This window comes from Carassius carassius, chromosome 45 (assembly GCF_963082965.1).
Source record: "Carassius carassius chromosome 45, fCarCar2.1, whole genome shotgun sequence".
In the NCBI taxonomy this organism is placed as follows: Eukaryota; Metazoa; Chordata; class Actinopteri; order Cypriniformes; family Cyprinidae; genus Carassius; species Carassius carassius.
Window position 1 is genome coordinate 7,783,349 of NC_081799.1, and position 22,501 is coordinate 7,805,849.

General features: G+C 35.5%; 1 protein-coding gene across 1 annotated transcript in view; it reads right to left on the reverse strand.

Moving 5' to 3' along the window:
• Positions 1-8,231: 8,231 nt before the first annotated feature.
• The window catches only part of LOC132127844 (integrin alpha-1-like), a 41,504-nt gene continuing 27,234 nt past the window's right edge, over positions 8,232-22,501 (reverse strand). Inside the window, exons 12-30 of the mRNA XM_059540011.1 lie at positions 22,221-22,363; positions 21,503-21,646; positions 18,703-18,963; positions 17,316-17,446; positions 16,539-16,702; positions 16,321-16,457; positions 14,653-14,763; positions 12,551-12,630; positions 12,082-12,211; positions 11,889-11,969; positions 11,709-11,785; positions 11,042-11,131; positions 10,442-10,550; positions 10,035-10,148; positions 9,846-9,950; positions 9,649-9,759; positions 9,462-9,557; positions 8,742-8,855; positions 8,232-8,648 (exon numbers count right to left, since the gene is read on the reverse strand). Of these exons, the coding sequence (XP_059395994.1) occupies positions 8,586-8,648; positions 8,742-8,855; positions 9,462-9,557; positions 9,649-9,759; positions 9,846-9,950; positions 10,035-10,148; positions 10,442-10,550; positions 11,042-11,131; positions 11,709-11,785; positions 11,889-11,969; positions 12,082-12,211; positions 12,551-12,630; positions 14,653-14,763; positions 16,321-16,457; positions 16,539-16,702; positions 17,316-17,446; positions 18,703-18,963; positions 21,503-21,646; positions 22,221-22,363 (2,261 nt within the window). The 3' untranslated portion in view covers positions 8,232-8,585. The remainder of the gene's footprint in view (positions 8,649-8,741; positions 8,856-9,461; positions 9,558-9,648; positions 9,760-9,845; positions 9,951-10,034; positions 10,149-10,441; positions 10,551-11,041; positions 11,132-11,708; positions 11,786-11,888; positions 11,970-12,081; positions 12,212-12,550; positions 12,631-14,652; positions 14,764-16,320; positions 16,458-16,538; positions 16,703-17,315; positions 17,447-18,702; positions 18,964-21,502; positions 21,647-22,220; positions 22,364-22,501) is intronic.

Sequence of the window (22,501 nt, forward strand, 5' to 3'; positions counted from 1 at the left end):
CCGCGCGATTCACTCAGCTCGCTCTGCAAATTCGATTATCTCTGTGTATATTTTAGGCAACGAAGTATGTTATAAAACACCATACTAACTATTTTCGTTTTCATTAAAAGAAATCTTAAACATTATAGCCACACAAATGTGGTTCAGGCAACGCATATTGATTATATTCAACTACACATAATGTTTGCCTATTTATGAAAAAACTAAATATAAAACACAAACCTGCCTCTTTTCATTTTAAATATAATATAAAAATATTAAACATTTTACGTTCCAGGCAATATGTGCATTTGTACTAAACAACAGATTTTGCAGTAAACAACATTACAGATCATCTTCGTTGTATTAAAATTTAAAATGACAAAACTCAACCCAGTCTCTTTTTGTTAAATTTCAGTTTTATCAATATTAGCCATTATAAAAGTATAAGTAAAAGGTATAAGAAGCTATACAAATAAAGCAAACAATTCAGTTAAACATACAAAGTCAGCGCTCTAGTCTAACCATACATCGGTAAAGTTAAATAGCTTATAAAGTTATGAAACTTCCCCTCAGCCAAAACGATTGCCCAGGGAAAAAATTATAGATTTACGAGACCAAAAATCGCCCATTAGATATACACAAGATGAATTATATCTCATGTTTAACCACTACAGAGACGCCAGAGTCCGCGGCATTGGCAGCAAACTTTAGAAGGTCTAGCCGAGGAAAGACTGCTTCAGGCGGGCTACATGAACACCGAGCGCCCGGTCATTGCTGGATCAACCGGATATAATTTTCATAAATCTTTAAATAAACCACAGATTTGAGCTTTAAACAACTACATTCTCGTCTGAAAACCTCTTAAAACTACATTTCATGATACAGAAACAGTAGTATTATATGTCAAGTGGTGCTGCCTTGTCAGCTGTCAATCAAGCTGTCACTCAAAGTTAACCACACCCTTATTGTCATATATTTTATATCTAAATACGATCTAAACTAACGAGTTAGAAAAAAATCACCCCCCTCACAGTTGTCAGGCACTCGGAAGCTATCGAAAAATACAATAAAAGTCCATGGGACCAACTTGTAAAAACATGAATTTATGCTGTGAAAACGGACATTTTAACATGGGGGCTATGGACATTTGCTCCCTTTTGGGACCTTCCCCTGGCGGATTTTCGATGTATTGCAGTTTTTCGCACTTCCGGGTAGGCTTCATTTTCCAGATCAGAATGTTGCCGCTTGCGCAAACCGTTTAAAACGATTCAGTTCGATTTGGTGAACTGTTTCAAAAAGATCCGGTTACATCGAATGATTCGTTCGCGAACCGGATATGACAAACTGCTTTGTTTTGAACTCTCTCACAACAGACATGGAAGAGAAGACAATGCTGAATAAAGTCGTAGTTTTTGCTATTTTTGCACCAAAATGTATTTTCGATGCTTCAAAAAATTCTAACGGACCCTTTGATGTCACATGGACTACTTTGATGATGTTTTTCTTACCTTTCTGGACGTGGACAGTAGACCGTACACACAGCTTCAATGGAGGGACTAAGAGCTCTCGGACTAAATCTAAAATATCTTAAACTGTGTTCCGAAGATAAACGGAGGTCTTACGGGTTTGGAACAACATGAGGGTAAGTTATTAATTACATAATTTAGCAATTTGGGTGAACTAACCCTTTAATGACGAGTGCAACCCTTTATGAATGTTTATTGCAGATAAACGATAAGATACAGAGCCCAAAAGAGAATGGGCACATTCGATTGCCCTCTCACGAAAATAAAACGCTCCTGTAGGCTATTTTTAATAATTATTTTGTTTTTATTTTGACAGACACTATTGAACTCCGCCTACTAACGTGTAGTAGTGTTTCTCAATACTACTAAAAGACTTCTTTCAATTATCAACCTCTATGGCGATAACAGTGTAAATTTATTAACCATCCATCTTGTCCACCGATGCTTTAAGAACCGTACAACATGTTATATAAAAATAACTCCTATTAGGACACCACTCATTCATGTAGCCATGTATGATGGAAGCATTATTATCTGTTATATTTTTTCTTTTAGTTGTATTTTTTATTTGATGTATTAGAGGAAAGTGTAATAAAACCAAAAATAAACACCTTATTATTATTTTTTTTACAATTACAAAAATTTTAAAAATTACTCCAGCCATAATATAATTAAAAAATGTCACTGAAAAAACAAATAAATAAAGGAGGAGCCGTTTCTGCCCATGGATGTTCTTCTGCCATCTTTGGCCAATGTTGAAAAAGGAGGAGTGTCGAAAATCTCATTCATATTCATGATCTCATTACCATAGTTATTCTTACATGTAAAAATGGCATATCTTCATATCTGTAAAAGTATTGTTACTAGTTAAAATGTTAAGATATCAGTAATTCTATTTTCACTAGTTGCAAGGACAATTTCAGATATCAGCTGCCTTTGTTGATATCAATAATTACTTTGTTACTAGTAAAAAAGTGAATTCTTGATATCAACAATTTAGTTGTTACTAGTTGAAATGTTATTTCTTGATATCAGTAAATCTATTTCAACATGTTACAATTGTTATTTTTGATATCTGAAAATTAATTTCTGATATCAATATAATTTCTGATATCTAAAATGGCTTTCTTACTAGTAACAATTACATTCATGATATCAGAAATGAACATTGTCACTCGTGACAATTAAATTGTTGATATCAAGAATTAAATTGTTGATATCAAGAATTAAATTGTTGATATCAAGGATTGACATCCGTACTAGTAACCGTGTGATTACTGATATCAAAAATAAAGGTCTTTACTATTAAGAATTGTATTTCTGATATGTGAAATCGGAATTTCAACTAGTAAGAAAGCAATTCTTGATATCAACAATTAAATTTGAATGGAAGCCTATGGTGACATTTAACTAGTGAAAATACAATTACAGATATCAAGAATTAACATTGTTACTAGTGAAAATTGAATTGTTGATATCGAAAATAGCAATTGTTACTAGTAGAAATCTAATTCCTGATATGAAAAATTAACATTGTTATTAGTGGAAATGTAATTGTTGATATCAAAAATAGCAATTGTTACTAGTAGAAATCTAATTCCTGATATCAAGAATGAACATTTTAACTAGTGAAAATTGAATTGTTGATATCAAGAATACATATCCTGCGAATTAATAAAAGTTAATTTGGCTTGCCTATTGGCATTCCCAGGTTAAAAATGATTGATATCAAGAATTTTAATTTTTACTAGTTGAAATAATTCCTGATGTCAAGGATTAACATTGTTAGGCTACTAGTGGAAATGTAATTGTTGATATCAAGAATTAGCATTGTTACTAGTGGAAATGTAATTTTTGATATCAAAAATTCTAATTGTTACTAGTGGAAATGTAATTATTGATATCAAGAATGAACATTTTAACTAGTGAAAATTGAATTGTTGATATCAAGAATACATATCCTGCGAATGAATAAAAGTTAATTCGGCTTGCCATAGCGCTCCGGTAGAATTGCATCTTCCTTTCATGTTGACATTATGCAACATTGACCAATGACCAAATAAGGAAGCTGTAGTTTTTGAATGGTCGTGAAAGGGCGTCACACTTTTTATTGTACACTTAGTAAGTATCCAAATGAAAAAGGCATAGATAAAAATAGCAGATTATAAACCATCGAGAAACTATAAAAGGACACAACTTAGACATGGACACAAATTAGGCATGATATCATAATATTTTCCTGCGTTTCACTGGACTGCGCGAGGACAGGTGGGCGAAGGGGCGGAGTCATAGAGCTGAGGAAACGCTGCACTAGTCATCATACTCAAGAGTAAACGCGCCCACGGCAGACTGTGACACACACACACACACACACACACACACACACACACACACACACACACACACACACACACACACACACACACACAAGCAAACAATGATTAAACCAAGATTCCTGACGGGATTTTATCTCTCAGACTGGGATGATCATGTAATTGAGGAGTTTACCTAACTGGCATAGTTTTAAAGCAAACAGGAAATGTGTAAGCAATATCCCAGACAACTTGCTCAATTTCTGCTGAATTCTCCTAAGTTTATTCGTCAAGCCTCATGATGTAAGCCAAATATCTGGCCAGTGAAACACATATTTAAACCATGGTGTTTCGGATGTCATTTAGGAAGCAAAAAATATTGATGACTTAGTTTATTTGCTTGTTATCAATATCAGTTCATCCATCTAGATGTCACGTGCGAGGCACTCTGGTGTCATTTGCTTAATTATATTTTATCTGTACCAAAACTTTCAATTTATATCACAAACTTTTATATTTCTTATAATTTTATTTGATGATCATCTTTATGAACAAACCATTACCTTTGGGAAGTCGTAGCCTAGTGGTTAGAACCCCCAACTGTTCCCTGGGTGCCGCAGCATAAATGGCTGCCCACTGCTCCGGGTGTGTGTTCACAGTGTGTGTGTGTGAGTGTGTGTTCACTGCTGTGTGTGTGCACTTGTGATGGGTTAAATGCAGAGCACGAATTCTGAGTATGGGTCACCATACTTGGATGAATGTTACGTCACATTTTGTAGCGCAAATCGTTTTACTGGTTATATTGTTAGTCTTTTATAATTGCTAAATCTTCACATTTCAATAAAATAGCTTAAATGTAGCACTGCAAAATAAGATGGGTAAGCATGGTCATTCACTGCATTCATGTGGTTAAGAAACGCTATAAACTTTAGCTGGTTTCAGTCATCAGATTTGATTGTTATGCCAGTAGGTGGCAACAGGTGACTGTCTTAAAGGGATAGTTCGCCCAAAATTAAACATTTCTATTCTATTTCTTCTCTTCCGCGTCAGTCTTTGAGGCATGTTCACAGTACCACAATGCATACGTGTGCACTGCTCTGCTTGTAAACAAGGCACAGCGCATTCAGGTTCCCCGTCAGAATGCATGCATCAAGCATCTTAATTCGTGTTCTAAAGATGAACGAAGGTCTTACAGGTTTGGAACGACATTAGTATTTAACTTCCTCTGGAAATTATTTGAAAAAGTTCCAGTATCAGAACTCTGAAGTGGCCAACAACCGCATCTTTATTTGCGCCATTTAAAAAAAAAAAAAAAAACGTCAACAACCGGTGAATGGAGAGCGCTGTGATTGGAGGTGTTGTGTCATGGGTTTTCGTGATAACGGAGATGAAATGTGTTATGATATTTCATTCAAAAATAGTAGGTATGGCTAACCTGGCTAACCATAATCAGTATACTGACCAAGATTGGGATAGTTTCAATGATTGCTTCAATGTTGGATGTCTGAATACAGACTGTGAGTCTTAGGTGCCTCTAATGGGCAAGTGTATTTCATTAATGTGCACTGCATTTCATTAGCTTTGTACTTGTACTCTGCATAATGACAATAATAAAGTTTAATCTTATCTAATCTTATCAAAAAAAAAAAAGTATGGGGTTACAATTGGGCAGTGCCAATGAACTAGAGTGAACCAGTGAACTTTGGCTGACATTTAACAATATGTCAAGGATGGCACAAACAAACAAGTATGATGAATGGCCATAAGGACACCTGCATTTAGGGAGAGGGTGAGAACAAGGCAGAAATGGAAAATGGTTCAAACTAGCGAGAGCCTACGATTAGAAAGTAAACCAAAAAGAGTTCAAATTCATTATAGCCAAACTAGGACTGTGTTTGCTCAGAGACATGCAGAGTTTTGCTTAGCCATTGCTTTGGCTTTGTTTTGAACTGTTTACTTTGGTGGAGCAATAAACAATTTTTGTTGTAATTATGCAGATACTGATTTCCTGCAGTATATCTGGGCACAGTAGCCTTTTCCTAATCTGTTTAGCCAGTATCCTATTATTACAGTTTCAACTCAAGGTGCTTTTGACTGTTTGAGAAAATGGATGAGTGGCATGAGAGCATGAGAAAAGTGTCAACAGCGCGAGTCTCATGCTGAATGTGTAAGAGCTGGCAGCCCTGTGGTGACTGTTTCCTTGCTTCCTGGAATACTGTACTACTGTATAAAAATAGTACTGTATAAATAAAAACACACACAAAACATGTCTATTAAAGTGTCTAAATGATAAAATAAGCATTTATTTTTTCGACAAGCGCACGTTTTTTCGACAATATGTGCAAAGCTTTTTAAATCCGTGCTGAAACGTATGTACAATATGACAAACCAGTGCATTACATAGAAACTTCACAGCAGAGAATCTGACAGGTGCCCAAGACCGATGGTCTTCATCTGAGTGAGGCTTGATTATCTTGCATGTTTTCACCAAATTATTTAGTTTTTGTGTGACTGAAAGATGAATGCAGTTGATTGTAATATTTTATACAATAGAATCTTGGCATCCCATTCAACAAAAAAAATGTCTAAATGACACAAATATGAGAGTGGATGTTGACTTCGCAGTGCAAAAAATGAGTCACCTGAGAAGTCAAATGAGAAACACCTTTTAAACCCACACAGCAAAAACTAATTTCATGCCAACTTTAAAGAAAAAATAGTTTCTTGTGTTGAAATGACAGTTACATAATAAGATATATCATACACATAATAAGGCAGTACCACATGAATAAGAAACAAAGCCCTTTTTCTGAAACTTGCACAACACTGTTCACATCTTTGCATGCATTCTTTTTTTGCTTTACTAAGAAAAAAACTCAATTGATCAGTTTTCACCAACGACTGAGTGTTCATTTAAACCACCAATTAAATAAAATAAAGAATAATTAAATTATATTTTTGAATCGTAAAGCAGAAAAACAGAATTGGCAAACACTTTCTTTCTGTTCGTTTTCTCTAAATATAACATAAAATATAAAATAAAATATTCACATTTGGGGGTTAAATTGGACATTTGGCAAAAACAGGAACATGTTGAAAACATGTGCTTTGTGCTGATCAAAATATTTCAATGACCTTGCAATTTGCTTACATTGTCTTTAAGGATTTTATGAAGAAAATAATAGAAGAAAGGGAAAGTAACAAATGGACTTAAAAAGAAACCCCCCTGAAAAACAAACAAACAAAACAACAACAACTGTGGAACCAGAAACAATGCAATTACCACAAAACAATGGCTTGATGAATCATTAATTAATTACAAATGTATTTATGCTTTAATCTTGCTTTAATTCTTCTTCCCATTCAAAGACCCAGAGCTTCATAAATTAAGGCTCTCTTACACTCTATATGTATGTTTGATTGCACTCTTTGCAATATCTGTAATTTAGTCTCCTTTTGCATTTTGTATAATTTAACCACACATGTATAATGGTCCATTTTTGCACTGTGTGTGTGATATTTATTGGGATTCATAACTTAAATTCTCTATATTGTTAAAAAACTCTCTTCTACTCCAAATTAATATGAAGAGTCATTTTTAGACTAATCACCTTAAAAGTACAAGCACCTTGTCTTTCTGGTAATCTCCAAATATTTCTCTGTTTGTTTGATCTTCCTGACAACAGCAATACTAACTTAACCAATGGTGTGAGTTTAGGGCGGGGCTATTGACCAATAGGAGAGCGTTTGGGAATCCTGTTTGAAAACAGTCATTATTTAGTTTGGTGCTGTTATAGAAGTGCATGAATTACACTCTTTAGCTTTAACATTTCTGTTTCAGTCAAGTAATTGTTTTCCTGATATCTACACATGGCAAAAATTGAGCAAGAAAGTTGTGGGCTGTCCAATTTGATGATTCCAGACATTCACTGCAAGCTTCTGGAATACCTGAGAAATACTGCGGGCAAGGACACGCTTTCTACCTCAGGAAACAAGACAGGTAACACAATGAATACAGATGTTGTAATCATTTTGATAAAGCCATTACTTTAGCATCAACATGGTATTGCAAAAATAACTTTATATACACTTTAAAGCTTTACATTTACAGTACAGACCTTTCCCTCTTCATACTTCAAGACAAAAAGTGTGAAAAACATCAGTGCCAAAAAACTGCTTGAACAGTGAACCAAAAAAAGGAATGTGCCAATATTCATAGCCCATAACACTAATCAAAACAAATGCTTTGAAATGAAAAACGTCACTGTACAGTGCTTCATCAAAACAAGCTCTAAAAGTGAGTTACTGGAATAAACCTCTTGTCAAATACCAGTGTATGGTTCTGATTACGGGATTGCAGATCTCTGTAGATGTTGTCAGGACAGGTTCCTGATCCTTGCTATGCTGGCTGGTGGGGTGTTGAGTTCAGACAAGATGAACCTTTGGTGCTTTGCTGTCCAAGCTTGACTCGTGGTTTGGCAAAATGTCCACTAATCTTGTGGCATCTCAGAGGTTTACTTGAGTTCAAATTCAGTCGAATTTTGCAGTGAGCATGAGCAACATGAAAATACATCAATGTTTCAAGCAAAGCGCTGGGTTCTCTTTGGTATGCTCTACAATACTCTAGTTGTGAACCCATTTGTCCTACATGACTCTGATCTTGATATTTCTGAATGTTCCTGGTGATGCTTTGTGATCTCCATGACCTTGGCTAGCGGTGAAGTTTGAGTTGACCTGAGGGGTGGAGGCTACAGATCCACAAGCTTCAATTAGAGTCCTTCATATCTTCCTTCATGTCCTTGACTGATTTTCTCTTGAAGAATCCAGCCTGGAGGAGAGCATTCAACATAGTCAACATTCAGCACCACTGTGATACTGTGAGTGTGCAGAGGAATTAACATAAATAAATTAAAATGCTCACCTTCCATAGAGCAAAGATGACAAGTGCCAGGATTAAGAGTCCTATTAGAATACTAAGGATTATAATCCATAGTGGGATTCCACTTCGTATGTCTTTGGTGACTTGAATCTTCACCTGCAGTACAGATATAACACAAGTCACTATTTAAAAGCTAAAAGTACTGTCAAGCAAAGGAAAACCAGTCTCCTCTTGGCTTATATTGAAATCCTCTGAATTTTTTTTTTTTACAAATCCTTATTTTGTACTTCAATGTGTTTTGTTTCAATCACTCCCCTGGACTTCTGCATTCGTTACTTCTTACCAGAGCTCAAGCTACGCCTACGTCATCCGCTGAACGTGAGGACAACAGTCAGCAGAAATTAGAGATTATGGTTTTATAAAGTTTTAAACACTGATTTTTTTTCTTCCACAAATGCTCCAATTAACTTCAGAAGACATTTATTCACCCCTGGAATTACGTGGAGCAATTTTTATGATAGATGGATGCACTTTTTGGGGTTTCAAAATCCCGACCTCCATTCACTGCCATTATAAAGCTTGGAAGAGCCAGGACATTTTTTTTAATATAACTCTGATTGTATTAATCTCTAAGAAGAAAGTCTTACACACCTGGGATGGCTTGAGGGTAAGTAAAAAAAGTGAATGAATCTCTTTAAGGTTGTTTGAATTGCTGCTTATATTTATATTAGTGCAATATCCAGGTCTCGATCATTTTCATACCTCTCTATTCTTGACGTTGTCATTTAACACGTACAGGCCCGCCTCCTTGGTCTCCAGGTTGGCATCGACTGCCATGTGAATGTTGGAAAATTCTCCCTATAGGGGAATTATTACTATTACTACAGCATACTGACAGATCACACACGCAGCAGAATTGAGAAAGTAAATGAGAAGATGAAGGGCGTACTTTGATGAAGGTGGGTCGCCACACTCTGAACGTGGTGTTGATCTGCTTTAATTCTCCAGGTGGGATGGAGCAGCTAAATGTCTTGCAGGGATTTACTTTTTCTTTGCAACTCTGAAAGAGAGAAAAATGATATGAGTAAAACACTTACCATCAGATATCCATTTCACATATTCATGAGAAAAGCCCTGCTTACTCACCAAAAGATATACACTCAAGGTCTCTTTTTTAGGATTCACTGCGTAAGTATTGTTAGGCTTAATGTCTAAATGGTTAATCAGGTTGCTGGCATTACAGCTGATGCCCTGTAAGAATGAAATGACGCAGTTTTAGATATGTCACATACTGTAGTCAGTGCCACAATAGATTTAAGGAATTGGAGCACCTACCGGTGTGTGGCTGATATTTGTCAAGTACAGCAGCATGTTTTTGGCAGGCGTTTGATATGGAAATGTTATGTTGAGCTGCAGTTCAGGACTCGGCATTTTAGGATCAACCTCAATCTGTTGAACAACAAAAGAGAAATCAATCAGAAATTGATCATAAACTGAGCATTCACATTCGAACCAGTTTAAGTGAATCTGGATCATAACCACACCCAATGCCAATTTGACATTGGCATCAGACTCCATTTGACTCCAAGATGACTCCTCAGCCATGCAGTATCTTAGTTTAGCCATTGTACAATTTTAACTGCTATGACATAGACATAGTTCTCTTTAAAAGTTCCTCATTTTGTTCACATGATGCCCTGAAAGAAGTGATTCAAACTCCAGATTGACGTTTTGAGTCTTACCTCGTAGTTGATCTTCACCTCGTCCCCGATCACACTAGTGTGGTTGATAACACTGGGTATCGTATCCTTCTCTTTTAATATGATGTGGTCCTCCATCATATACTTTTTACTAGGATAAAAACATATTGAGACTCTGACCAGCTGTCCTGGTGTTTATATAATTTGAACATATGACATTTAATTACATTTCACTATGCAAATTACTTTATATATGTTAAGTCAATTTTAGATACATTACACTCTTTAAAAATAATCGTGCCTCACAATGCCATAGAAGAACCTTTTTTGTCTAAATGGTTCCATAAGGAACCTTTAACATCCGAAGAACCTTTCTGTTTCACAAAAGGTTCTTTGTGACGAAAGAAGGCCCTTCAGATTCTAAAAAGGTAAGAAACAGATGGTTCTTTAAAGCACCTTTGACTCAATGGTTCTTCTATGGCATTGCTGTGAAGAACCTTTTAAGCACCTTTTATTTTTAAGAGTGTAAAGAAAGAGTGGCAGACTGAATAAATCTCATCTGTCAATGCATTAACTTTACTTAGCTCAGTTCTGCTCAGATGCTTATTTTGGCAAAGCTGATTGGTTTAAAAAGCCACTTACACATCGAATCTCAGGTCGGGTTCAAGCTTCACAGGGATGCCGATGCTTACAAAGTTGTCTTTTAAGTCTGAATCTGACTCCTCACTGTCACTGCAGTCAAAATAATAATCATAAATCAAAATACTGTACCCCTAATCAATGCCACTGAATAAAAAACTAAAGGTAAGGTAATTGTGACTTTTCATCTCAGAATTCTGAACCTTTTCTCACAATCTGTGAGATATTAATTTGCAATAACAAAATATATATAAAGGCAGAATTGTGTGATATACAGTAAAGTCACAATTGTGTGTTATAAAGTCAGAACTGCAAGATTAAACAATTAGACTTTATAACTTGAGATTGTGAATTTTATATATTTTTTAGAATTCTGAAGCCAGAATTGCGAGATTTAATTTCGCAAATGCGAGAGACAAATTCTAAATTACAAGAAAAAAGTCAGAACTGCAAGATTACAGCTTGAAATTCTGACTTTAGTTTTTGCAGTTGAGTGCATTTACAATACTGAGAAAAAAAAAATCATAACTGCACCATAAAAAGTCACAATTCTCTTTTTTATTTTTTATTTAGTGGTGGAAATGGGCTTCCATATTATTCTCTGTTTAGTTGACTCAAACAAAGTAAAAAGTGGATTTAATTAGTGAGCAATCATGGGAATAATTCTTACGTGGTTGCAGTAACATTGATCACAATGTTCTCAGGAATATGAGAGGCATTAGGCTCAAACTGGATTCTGAAGCTTTCCTGTTGGATCAACATGATAAGCGTGTGAACAGAACGAGATATAATAATGCACATTATTTTATCTTGTTAATTTAATAGTAAGAGCCTAAGAGTCAAATCTAACCTTTTTGCCAGTTTTAAGAAAAGGATATCCAACTGCACATAATATTCTGGTATGATTCGTTTCACAGTCTTTATCTTTGGGCTGCAAAAAAAGTGACAACAGATACAAACTGTTTTTGAAAATAAGCTTTCATTTAAATGACTTTATTTAAATGTTCTTGCCATATTACAGATATATTACAGACAAATCCTACCTCGACTTTCACATAGTGGATATTTCCCGTGTGGCTCAATGTAACCTTAGTATTGTAAGCACTGTCTCCGCTGTTGTGGATGTCGATGTTGACATAAAACTTCTCCTGGTTGCTTTTTTTTATGAGAAGTCTATAGAAATACATGAAGATGGACAAAGTCAATCTGCATCTAGTGCTCTAGTTGGCTTCTATTATTTCGCTGTAATGTCTTGCAGAGAAATCTGAGGCTGATGATTTTGACAGAACAACTTGTTCTGGCCCTGTTCTCTCAAAAGTCAACAGAAGGGGGCAGCAGACAACAGGAAATTACAAAAATACATAAGCATAAACAAGGAATCATGTACACGAATAATACAGCCACTTCAGATAATGTCATATTTATCTGAATCGGCATTTCACATATATAACAATATCAAAGAATGAAGCAGAAAGACACAAACAGGACGATTTAACTGACTATTAATAATACCTTGAGATGTTTGCAGTGGCTTTAAGGTGTAGATTAGCAACACACTTGTCATCATCATTCCCACAGTCCACTAATGCAATCTAGAGCAAAGAAAATACATAGAAACTTAATAACGGACTACTTATTTTGACGTGCAGGAATGGTCATAAAAACAAGCTTCGAAAGCATCTTCATCTCTTTAAGTTTGCCAAACACTGTTGGTCTGAAACAGTATCATTATCTGCTGTACAGTATCAGCTATTGTTTTACATCCTTTTCCAACAATGTCCTGCAACTGCAACAACAATTAAGCCAAATATTTCCCACAATTATTTGTGTCAGGAATTGTTATCCTGCTCCAGTGCTTTAGAAGAACTTGAGGGAGCAGCAGAAGCAAACACTCAGTGATGTTTCCAGGAAAATGTGCTCTTCCTCCTGATAACCTTATCTTGTGAGCTTGAAAAGCTGTCTCCTTGGGTTTGTGTGTGTGTGCGTGCGTGCATGAACAGAGTTATGTAAGAAACCTCCAGTTCTGGATGGACTGCACTAGAGTCAAATCAGGACTCATTCCAGCCTCTACTTTATGTATCATTTATTCCCCCCTTTATTCCTACAGCACTTTGTACAAAACAGTGTCAAAACCTTTTTACATTGATAAACAAGAAAATAATGCTTCGAATGATGCAACAGATTTTATTTCTTCTGTAAAACGCTCTGAAAGAACAAGGATAAATATTCACCATTCAGTTCAGTTAAATAACTGTGTAAAGTCAATGAATGCATAAAGTCCATGTGTATAATACAAATATCACCTGCTGTTTCTAACTCAGGGGTTTGTACAGTAGTTACACTAGGGGGCGCTGGGGATTTAATGGCCTCTGGAGAACAATTTTACAAAATATATATTTTTAAAGCTACATTTTAATTGAATATTTAACACAAATTTTTATGTAGCTATTTATTTAACATTTGAATTCACAAAAATGGTTTTTGCTTTCTAAAAACTGGTCAGAATTCATGAGATTAATATTATATTTATTTAGAAAAATATTTTTGAAAAATATATTCAGATTTTCTACTTAAATACTTATAAAATACATATATATAATATATATTTATTATCTAAATATATTTAGAATATATATGATATATTATAGTATATATAAAAAATATATTACATATATATATATATATATATATATATATATATTATATTTTAAATATATGTATAACAACATTTGAGTTTAATATTAAACCCTAATGTTATTATACATTTGTAATATATTATTTAATTTGTAAACAACATATCTTTATAATATCATGGTTGATATTTTTGAAATATTTTGTGAAATATTTAATTTAATTGTATTTCTATATTTAAATCAACATTTTAAATATATGACTTAATTAGTAAAAAAAATAAAAAAAAAACACATGCGGTCTTTCTTTATAATATCATGTTTGTTATTTTAAAAACATTTTGTGGAATATATTTGAGTATTTCTATATTCATCACACATTATTATACATTTTAAATTCATTATTTAATTTGTAAACAACGTTGTCTTTATAATATCATGCTTGACATTTTTGATATATTTGATGATGACTGAGTATTTATATATTGCTCTCATGTTATTATACATAAAAAATAATATTTTAATAACATAACATATTATATACATATAGAAATATTTAATTTATTAACAACATGTTGCCTTTATAATTTAATACTTGATATTTAACTCAATTTCAAAATAAATTTAAAAAGATTTTTAAAACTCACGAGGAAATTGTTCAGATTCGTTAAAAGTGAGCATGTCTTTTCATGTTTATGATTTAAAAAATGTAGCTACATTTAAATGAATAAAGTCATCATAAAAATAAATAAAACACTTAATGACATGACATTACTTCTGTCAGTCCATCCAGCTTCAGCTAAATACTCTGATTATAACTGCGAGTGAGAGAGCAGCTCAGCATGGAGAAAGTCTCACAGTGCTTGTAAAATTAAAGAGACTTCATTAGCCGCCCACATTCACTCCTTCTGTAACGAGTGTTAGCAGCCACACATACAGTCTAAACCTCCGGCTCCGACAGAGGAAGAGAGCATGAGATCTTACAGTCTTGTTGAGTGACGTCGGTAATTCCCCGTCTAGAACTGGACCCGAGTCTTCATCCGCTAAACCGAATTCCAGCGTGACCATAATGGGGTCTCTGAAATCCAGCTTATCCTGTGGGGGATAATAAAGGATGTTGCAAATTTTTGTCAGCTTAACTGTCTGTCTAGCAACTCATAAACAGACTGAAAAGTTATAGGAATGTATCAGATTCATTCTGTTGCAAGCAGCCATGAAGTATAAACTATATATTATTGGCTTAAGTCATATTCTCATATGGATCATGCAGTATTGTAGCCGTCCATCATTGACACAAGGGGGCATCACTTCTTCTGCTCAGTTTTCTCACAGACTGCACACTTCCTCTAGATCTTGGGGGGGGGGGGGGCATGTATGCAGTGAAGCAGGACGTGCTGCGCTCTCTCGATGGAGGCTGGGCTGGTTTTACTGGCCTCAGGCCTTTGATCAGAGAAACTCTGGCTTTTATTAAACTCAAGTTCTCTGGTTTCAAACGCTTCGTTTTATGCTCTTTATCTACTGAGAGATGTTAATTGTAACAATCTAGATCAGAGTTAAAAACGATAGACAGTTAATGGTTTCGGAGAAGAAGAGGGACTGGTTTTTTAAGAAGCTCGTCTGGAGGGAAGAAGCTTTTATCCAAAGTAACACATATTACACACACCAACAGATTTTCTTTAAAATATATTTTTAAGGTCAATGGCAAGATGATAAATACATTTTTATAGATAAACAAAAAATATTTTATTATTATTATTATTTTTATTTTACAGATTTTCATAAATAATATTATTCTTTATTTATTTTCGGTTGTACCACATTAAACCTTGCCTTGTCATAAAAAGGTCAAATCATCTGACACTTTAAGACACTCATTGAGTCATAATATACTGTAATTTCCTGTTTCAACACATCAGAGTTCTTCAAATACTTGTAATATTTAAACGAAACTGCTTCAAGAAACAGTAATAATTGTTATTCTTAACAAAAACTAAAACCATAAAAAAACCTTTTTATTATTTGAAATAAAACGAACATTAAATTTATTTAAATTAAATATACAAAAGACATTTAATATTAAAAAAGTATTTTATTTCAGCTAGCTGCCAATACAACTTTTTCAGTTAAATTGAATTAATAAAATAACTGCAATTTAATAAAAAAAAAAAAAAAAAAAAAAATATATATATATATATATATATATATTTATATTTATAAATATATATATATATATATATATATATATATATATATATTTATAATATATAATATACATTTAAAGAGGTGTATTTCTTCATTATAATATCAGGACGGTTGTACCACCCTGACATTTTTGTCTTTTGGCTCCCTAAACATATCACAATTCAGAAGTTGAATTTCAGTTGAAATTCATTTCAATTCAGAAACTTCATCCATTTAAAGAGGTGTATTTCTTTATTATAATATCAGGACGGTTGTACCACCCTGACATATTTGCCTTTTTATTTTCATGTTTTTTATGCACTAAACTGTAGCTTGTTACCGGTACTTGGAGCTCCAGTAGCGTTTCTTCTTTATATACACACGTACACACAACTGAACATAAAAAAGCTACAAATCACATGGCAGAAGTTTGTGCGACCCTCTTGCGTAGAAAAAGACTGATTTACTTGCCGACGTGTAGAAGGTGTGCTCTCTGCAAAGCTGGTTCACGATGGACTCGTTCTTCTGAAGCCTCCTGTTGTCCGTTTCGTTAAACCGTCCTCTAGCAATCGCTCTCAGCGAGTCAAGAGTCAAACTGTACCTGATGACTGGAGCAAAACACCATTTGAAAAAGCAAAATTGGAAGGATTTTACTGAAAACCCATAAAGCTTGTGCATCACTTCCTCACCCGTTTCTGTGTATGTGTGTTTGTCAGACTTGATTCGATATTCGAAGCACACTATGGTCTTCACACATACTGTGGTCCTCCCTTGAACCTGACAGGTCTGCTGCAGATTGATCTTGCTAGGGTCAAAGGTCATATTGGCAAGAAGCTCTGCGACATCCCGAGACCTGGATTACACAAATACAACAAGATGTTTACTTGAACGGAGGATTAATAGGCAGCTCGTTGTGCTCTGTGCAAGAACAGCTGGTTTGTAGATCATAGACTGAGTTCCGTTTAACTAAACGCTTCAGGTGGCCTACAAAAATACAATATGTGGTCAATTACAGGCAAATTGAGAGCTCCAAAAAAGGCTGGGTGGTGCAGTTTAGGGAGTGAAGATGGCAGAGGTCACTAGACTCCATGGCTTTGCTCTACAGTCGCAGGGTTTCGACGTTTAGGGGTCATTTTGTGGCCGTTCTGGAATCTGTGATCTCTACAGAGGATCTAAAAGAGGAAATGCTGCCAAGTGTTTATCTGATGGTTGGAGGCACTCTCACACAGTTTCAGAGGCCAGCAGAAATAGGTCCCTGACGGACAAGCCTCTGCGATGTGGGATGTTTAGGCTCGGGTCCAAATTCGAGACAGCTGCTGCGGGTGGGAACGAGGAAGCTGGACGTCCAGAGGGTAGTGGGTTTAAGTTACATACCCATGACTTTATTTTAGCCCTGGACATTAGTGGGAATTTGAAATGGTGTACTACCGGACAGATTGAGAGGAATAAATTCAACGAAAGTTCACCAGAAAAGCGCGGCTCCTCCTATTCCTCCGATAGTGACGTCGATGATGCCGTCATCATTCAAATCCATGATGCCGTGTATCGACTGGCCGAAGAACTTCATGCTCTCTCCGTCTCCTCCTGCAGCAATGCGCTAAACACAGACATAAACAGATCATATTTAAGACGGCTAATTGCTGAAGGAGTTTATGAATGTAGAGCAGGGTCTTAAATAGGGCCGCAACACTGCAGGAGGTCATTTACTGTCTGATTTTTAAAAAAAAAAAGTTTGAAAATTACAATGTATAAATTTGCATAAATAAAATAAATACAGAATTCTATTAATTAAATTAAATACCATACTTATTTTATTATTTTACTTAATTTATTTTATTAATATATAATATAGTCTCTATTAATGTAATATTGCATTATAGGCATTAAACAAAACATTTCTATTTGAAAGTTTATATAAATAAATACTTCATCATATGAATAAAGTAGAAATATAACATTTATTTTATTAATAAAGCAGATATTAATATATTATATATGTTGTATTATAGGCATTAAACATGACCACAGTATTTATCATACTATTATTATACTATTTATATACATATAAAAATAAATACTTCATTATATGAACTAAGAAATACAATATTTACTAGTTTAAAATAAATAAATAAATATTGCATTATAGGCATTAACCAAAAATACAACATTTCTAATTATATTACAGTTTATATATATATATATATAAAGATTAATTAAAATACATAGAAATACAATATTATTTTATTAAGAAGTTTATATTAATATTATACATATCCCACTATACATTATGCAATAAACAAAAGCACATTATTATTATTATTATTAATAACTAATTGCATGCATATTACTAGCATATTAGCTGTTTATAAGTACTTATGAAGCATATATCATTTCTTATTCTGTATGACCATATTTTAGATCCCTTAATCTGACCCCATACTGTACCTAAACTTAACAGCTACCTTATTAACCATTATTAAGCAGCAAATTAGGACTTAACTTGTGGCAAAAGTTGTAGTTAATAGTTAGTTAATAGTGAGAATTGGTCCCCAAACTACATTGAGACCATTGTTATTATTATTTTTACTTTTATAATAAACATTTATGTTAATATGAAAAATTCAACATCAAATACAGATAAAGGTAAATGGCTCAGTTCACCTAAATGTTTTACTGTCCAGCATCCCTGTGACTCCACTTAGGATACTTAAATATTTGGAGAGTGGATGAATGGATGAACAAGTATATGACAAGTAAATGAATATGTTGCAGTGATCCTTTCTCCCCACCAAGGGCTCTTTGGCCTCAAAAATGTTGAAGACCACTTGATGCTATGCTTTGAAGATTCTTTACCTGTACATACTTCTCCTTTATTGATTTCTTAGAGCCGTGGTAAATATACACCGCCCCTCTGTGGTCGTTCTCCAGAGGTGATCCGATCACTATGTCATTGAACCCGTCCAGGTTGAGGTCGGGGACGGCAGCTATGGCCGTACCGAAGCGTGCGCCGCAGGGCTCGTTCTTATTAACGCTCTTACAGTTGCTCTGGGAGTGAGACGTACAGCACGTCTGATTCACCGGCTTCAGCGTCATCTCGTGTTCAAACAGCCCGCTCTGAGGAGTAACAACCAGACAAAGAATATATGGGGGAAAAATGAAGGTTCGGACCCAGCCAGTCATTAGCTTCCATCCAAAGTTATGCAGAAAATCCAAATAAACTGTTTCCATCCCATGCGTTCAAGAGAACAAAACTGTCACCTCCAACTGAAGCAAAGTACTAATAATAAAAATGAAAGTTGCTGCAACTCTCCTATGTAAGAAATGATTAGCGCCTCAGAGCTCAAACCAAGAAGCTCACTCTGGATCAATATGACAAACTTGTACAACCTAATTAAACGTAGGGTGGCCATATACGCCGTTCATACGGGACATGTCTTGGCCAGGATTTTAATATTGCTTAAAATATCCATAGCAGTTTGACCAATAACATGCAGGTATTGTATATAGTAGGGCTGTGCAAAAAATTTAATGCGATTTTCATGCGCATCTCGTCAGTAAAGGCGCTCCTGTAATTAGAAGTACATCTCCAGCATGTGCGTTCAGATCAGGGTTGCCAGGTTTTCAAAACAAATCCTGCCCACTTGCTTCTCAAAACTAGTCCAAAACTAGCCCAATCGCGTTTCCAGTAGGTTCCCCGATAAAAATTGCGTCCCGGGGGTTAAAACACATGTATTTTTGGCAGGGTTGCCTTGGTAAAATTCACATTTTAGGAGCTAAACATCACGTTATTGGTATTGGGGTCGCTTCGACCCACGGACATGAAAAACAACCACGGACTTGGCAACACTGGTTCAGGTGGAGCGGCTTTTACTACACAGAGCCATAGTCCACCGACAAGCTACACAAAATCGCTTTCAAAATCGACAAAGAATCGCCTCCGATTTTAAAATCGATTTTGTGTGGATTGTCAGTGAACTACGGCTCTGTGTAGTAAAGGCCAACCAGTGTTGCCAAGTCTGCGGTTGTTTTTCCATGTCCGCAGGTCGAAGCGACCCCAATACAAATAACGTGATGTTTAGCCCCTAAAATGCTAATTTTACCAAGGGAACCCCGCCAAAAATTATGTATTTTATTGCCCGGAATGAAACGCGATTGGGTTAGTTTTGAGAAACATTTGGGCAGGTTTTGTTTTGAAAACCTGGCAATCCTGATCTGAACGCATGTGCTGGAGATATACTACTAATCACAGGAGTGCCTTTACTGACAATATGCCCATGTAAATCACCTTGTGCATTTTTTGCACAGCCCTAGTATATAGGCTAATCGACCAATCGCGTGGCTGCGTGTGAGAAGGCGAGCTCTACAGGGAACGATCAGAGCGATGCAAATATGCGCACGTGATTGTTCGTTCGTTTGCCTTGACGTGTCACTACGCACCGATCAAAAAAGACACTAAAGTGCGCAGCGATGCTTCAAGTCAAGCGAACGAACAAACATGCAAGAGCGATTCAGAAGCATAAGAGCTCTGCTCTCTATAGCTCTGCTCCGATCGACCTGCACAGTGCAAACAGCTGAAACCTGACCAGGACGTGTCCCATTTGAACGGCACATTTGGCCACCCTACTTAAACAAAAGCGCAATTACAGGGAACATTATCACCTCTCGCGAAACTCCCAATTGAACCTTCTCCAAGACTCGCCACCTTTAGTTACTGTCTGACTAAACCTGCCGCTCTCACACTACACAACACATTCTCACGCAGTGAAAAATACATCACGGAGCAAAGAGGAAGCTGAAAACACGCAGACAGACAAGACTGAGCAGGTTACTGCGGTATAAAACCATGTCTCAGATCCCAAATTTGGTCATTTCGTAAGAGATTCATACAACTGATGCTGTTTTGTTGCTCTTTAATGTGTCTTGACAGATTGCTATCACCTCAGTTCAACCGGCACGTGAACTGATCATCTCTTCTTTATTAGTTAAAGCACAAAGAAACATGAACGACCATTAGAGGGTATCTTGTTAATCTAATCTCCTGTCTGTTTTGTTATGAAACACCCTGCAAAGCTTTGCATTGAAATGAATGGATTTACACCATGTTACACCATAGTATCTTGAACATTCTTCTTGGGAAACACTGTAAGAAGGTCAAAGACTTTTAAGAGGTTTTAAGAGTTGAATTTATTTCTAGAGATTGTGTTTTGATTTAAAAATCATGGAGAAAAAGCATGAACAATATGTGCAATCAATACAGTTCTGCTTGTAAACACAAATGCTTCACGAAGAAACACTGACCAATGTACAACACCTCAAAACCGATGGAAACTGCTCAATTTAAGCCACTATTTGGAAGCTGTTGAAAGCAGGTGCTCCACAGAGGCTGGTATTTTGCTGGATATATTACAGTTTAATCAGATTTCCATTCCCATGATGCCAAGCTCCTACCCACGCTCTCCTTCCAGCCCTTCTCCTGCTCTGGGAGCACTTATCTCAGGCTGAACACCAACACAACACACACTCCCTGAGGACAGGTCCAGATTTACAGCTCCCACATGCTCTCAGCGTGGGATGGTGGCACTACACTCCCCTACACGTGTTTTCAGTATGTGGAATGAGGCATATCACACACAGATTAAAGACACATACACACCTCATTGAGTCTGTAAACGTAGACTTGACCTTGTTCGTCCCTCTCTAGACCCATATACATGGGAGCTCCTACCAGAAGGATGTCAGTGTAATTGTCATGGTCGATGTCATGCGTCTGGAGAACACTGCCGAAATAGGAGCCGATCTAAGAAGAACATGACACACTTAATGAATACCACTGAGAATTAAACTTCATTGGAAACATGCAGTAATGAACATCTTTTAGAAATAATGGTAATGAAAAAACATTCAAAAGTAAAGATTACAGTAATAACATTACAGTAGTGACAATTTGGGAAGGTAATATGCTTAATATTCATGAATATAAGCAAAATAAAATGTTTTAATCATTTTATACACACACAAACACACACACACACATATATCTATATATATATATTTTTTATTATTAAATATTCGTTATATTAATTATAATTATAGTAATAAAATAATATAAAATAATAAACTAATATAATAATATAATACTGGACAATATATATTTCTAAAATAAATTATTCATATTAAAATATATAATACATTTATATACAATAATTTAAATAATTTCTTCATTTTCTTTTGAATTTGGTGTGGAATGTGATCTGAACATGAACAAATTTAATTAGATAAATATTTACTTTTAAAATCTAACTCTGTTAAAATCTAAATCTGTTCTTGCGAGATCCACCCAAAACTGTTAGAGGTTGTGGTTATGAAGCTACCTGCTCTCCTTCCAGGGTCTGTGATATGGTGACATTTTCTCCGTCGAAGCGGTACACAGTGACCCGGCCGCTGTGGTTAAACCGTGGTGCACCTGTGATATACAGCACACCGTGGGGCGTGTGCGCTGACTGCACGTCATAACCTGCAAACAAAAAACCACACTGTAACCTTTACCACCACACAACTAACCCAACTTCACAGCCAGTTACAGCAGTCTGCACGCCTAATACGAAACAGCTGGGGCCCAAATCATAAACTGTTTCTTTACAGCAGACATTGT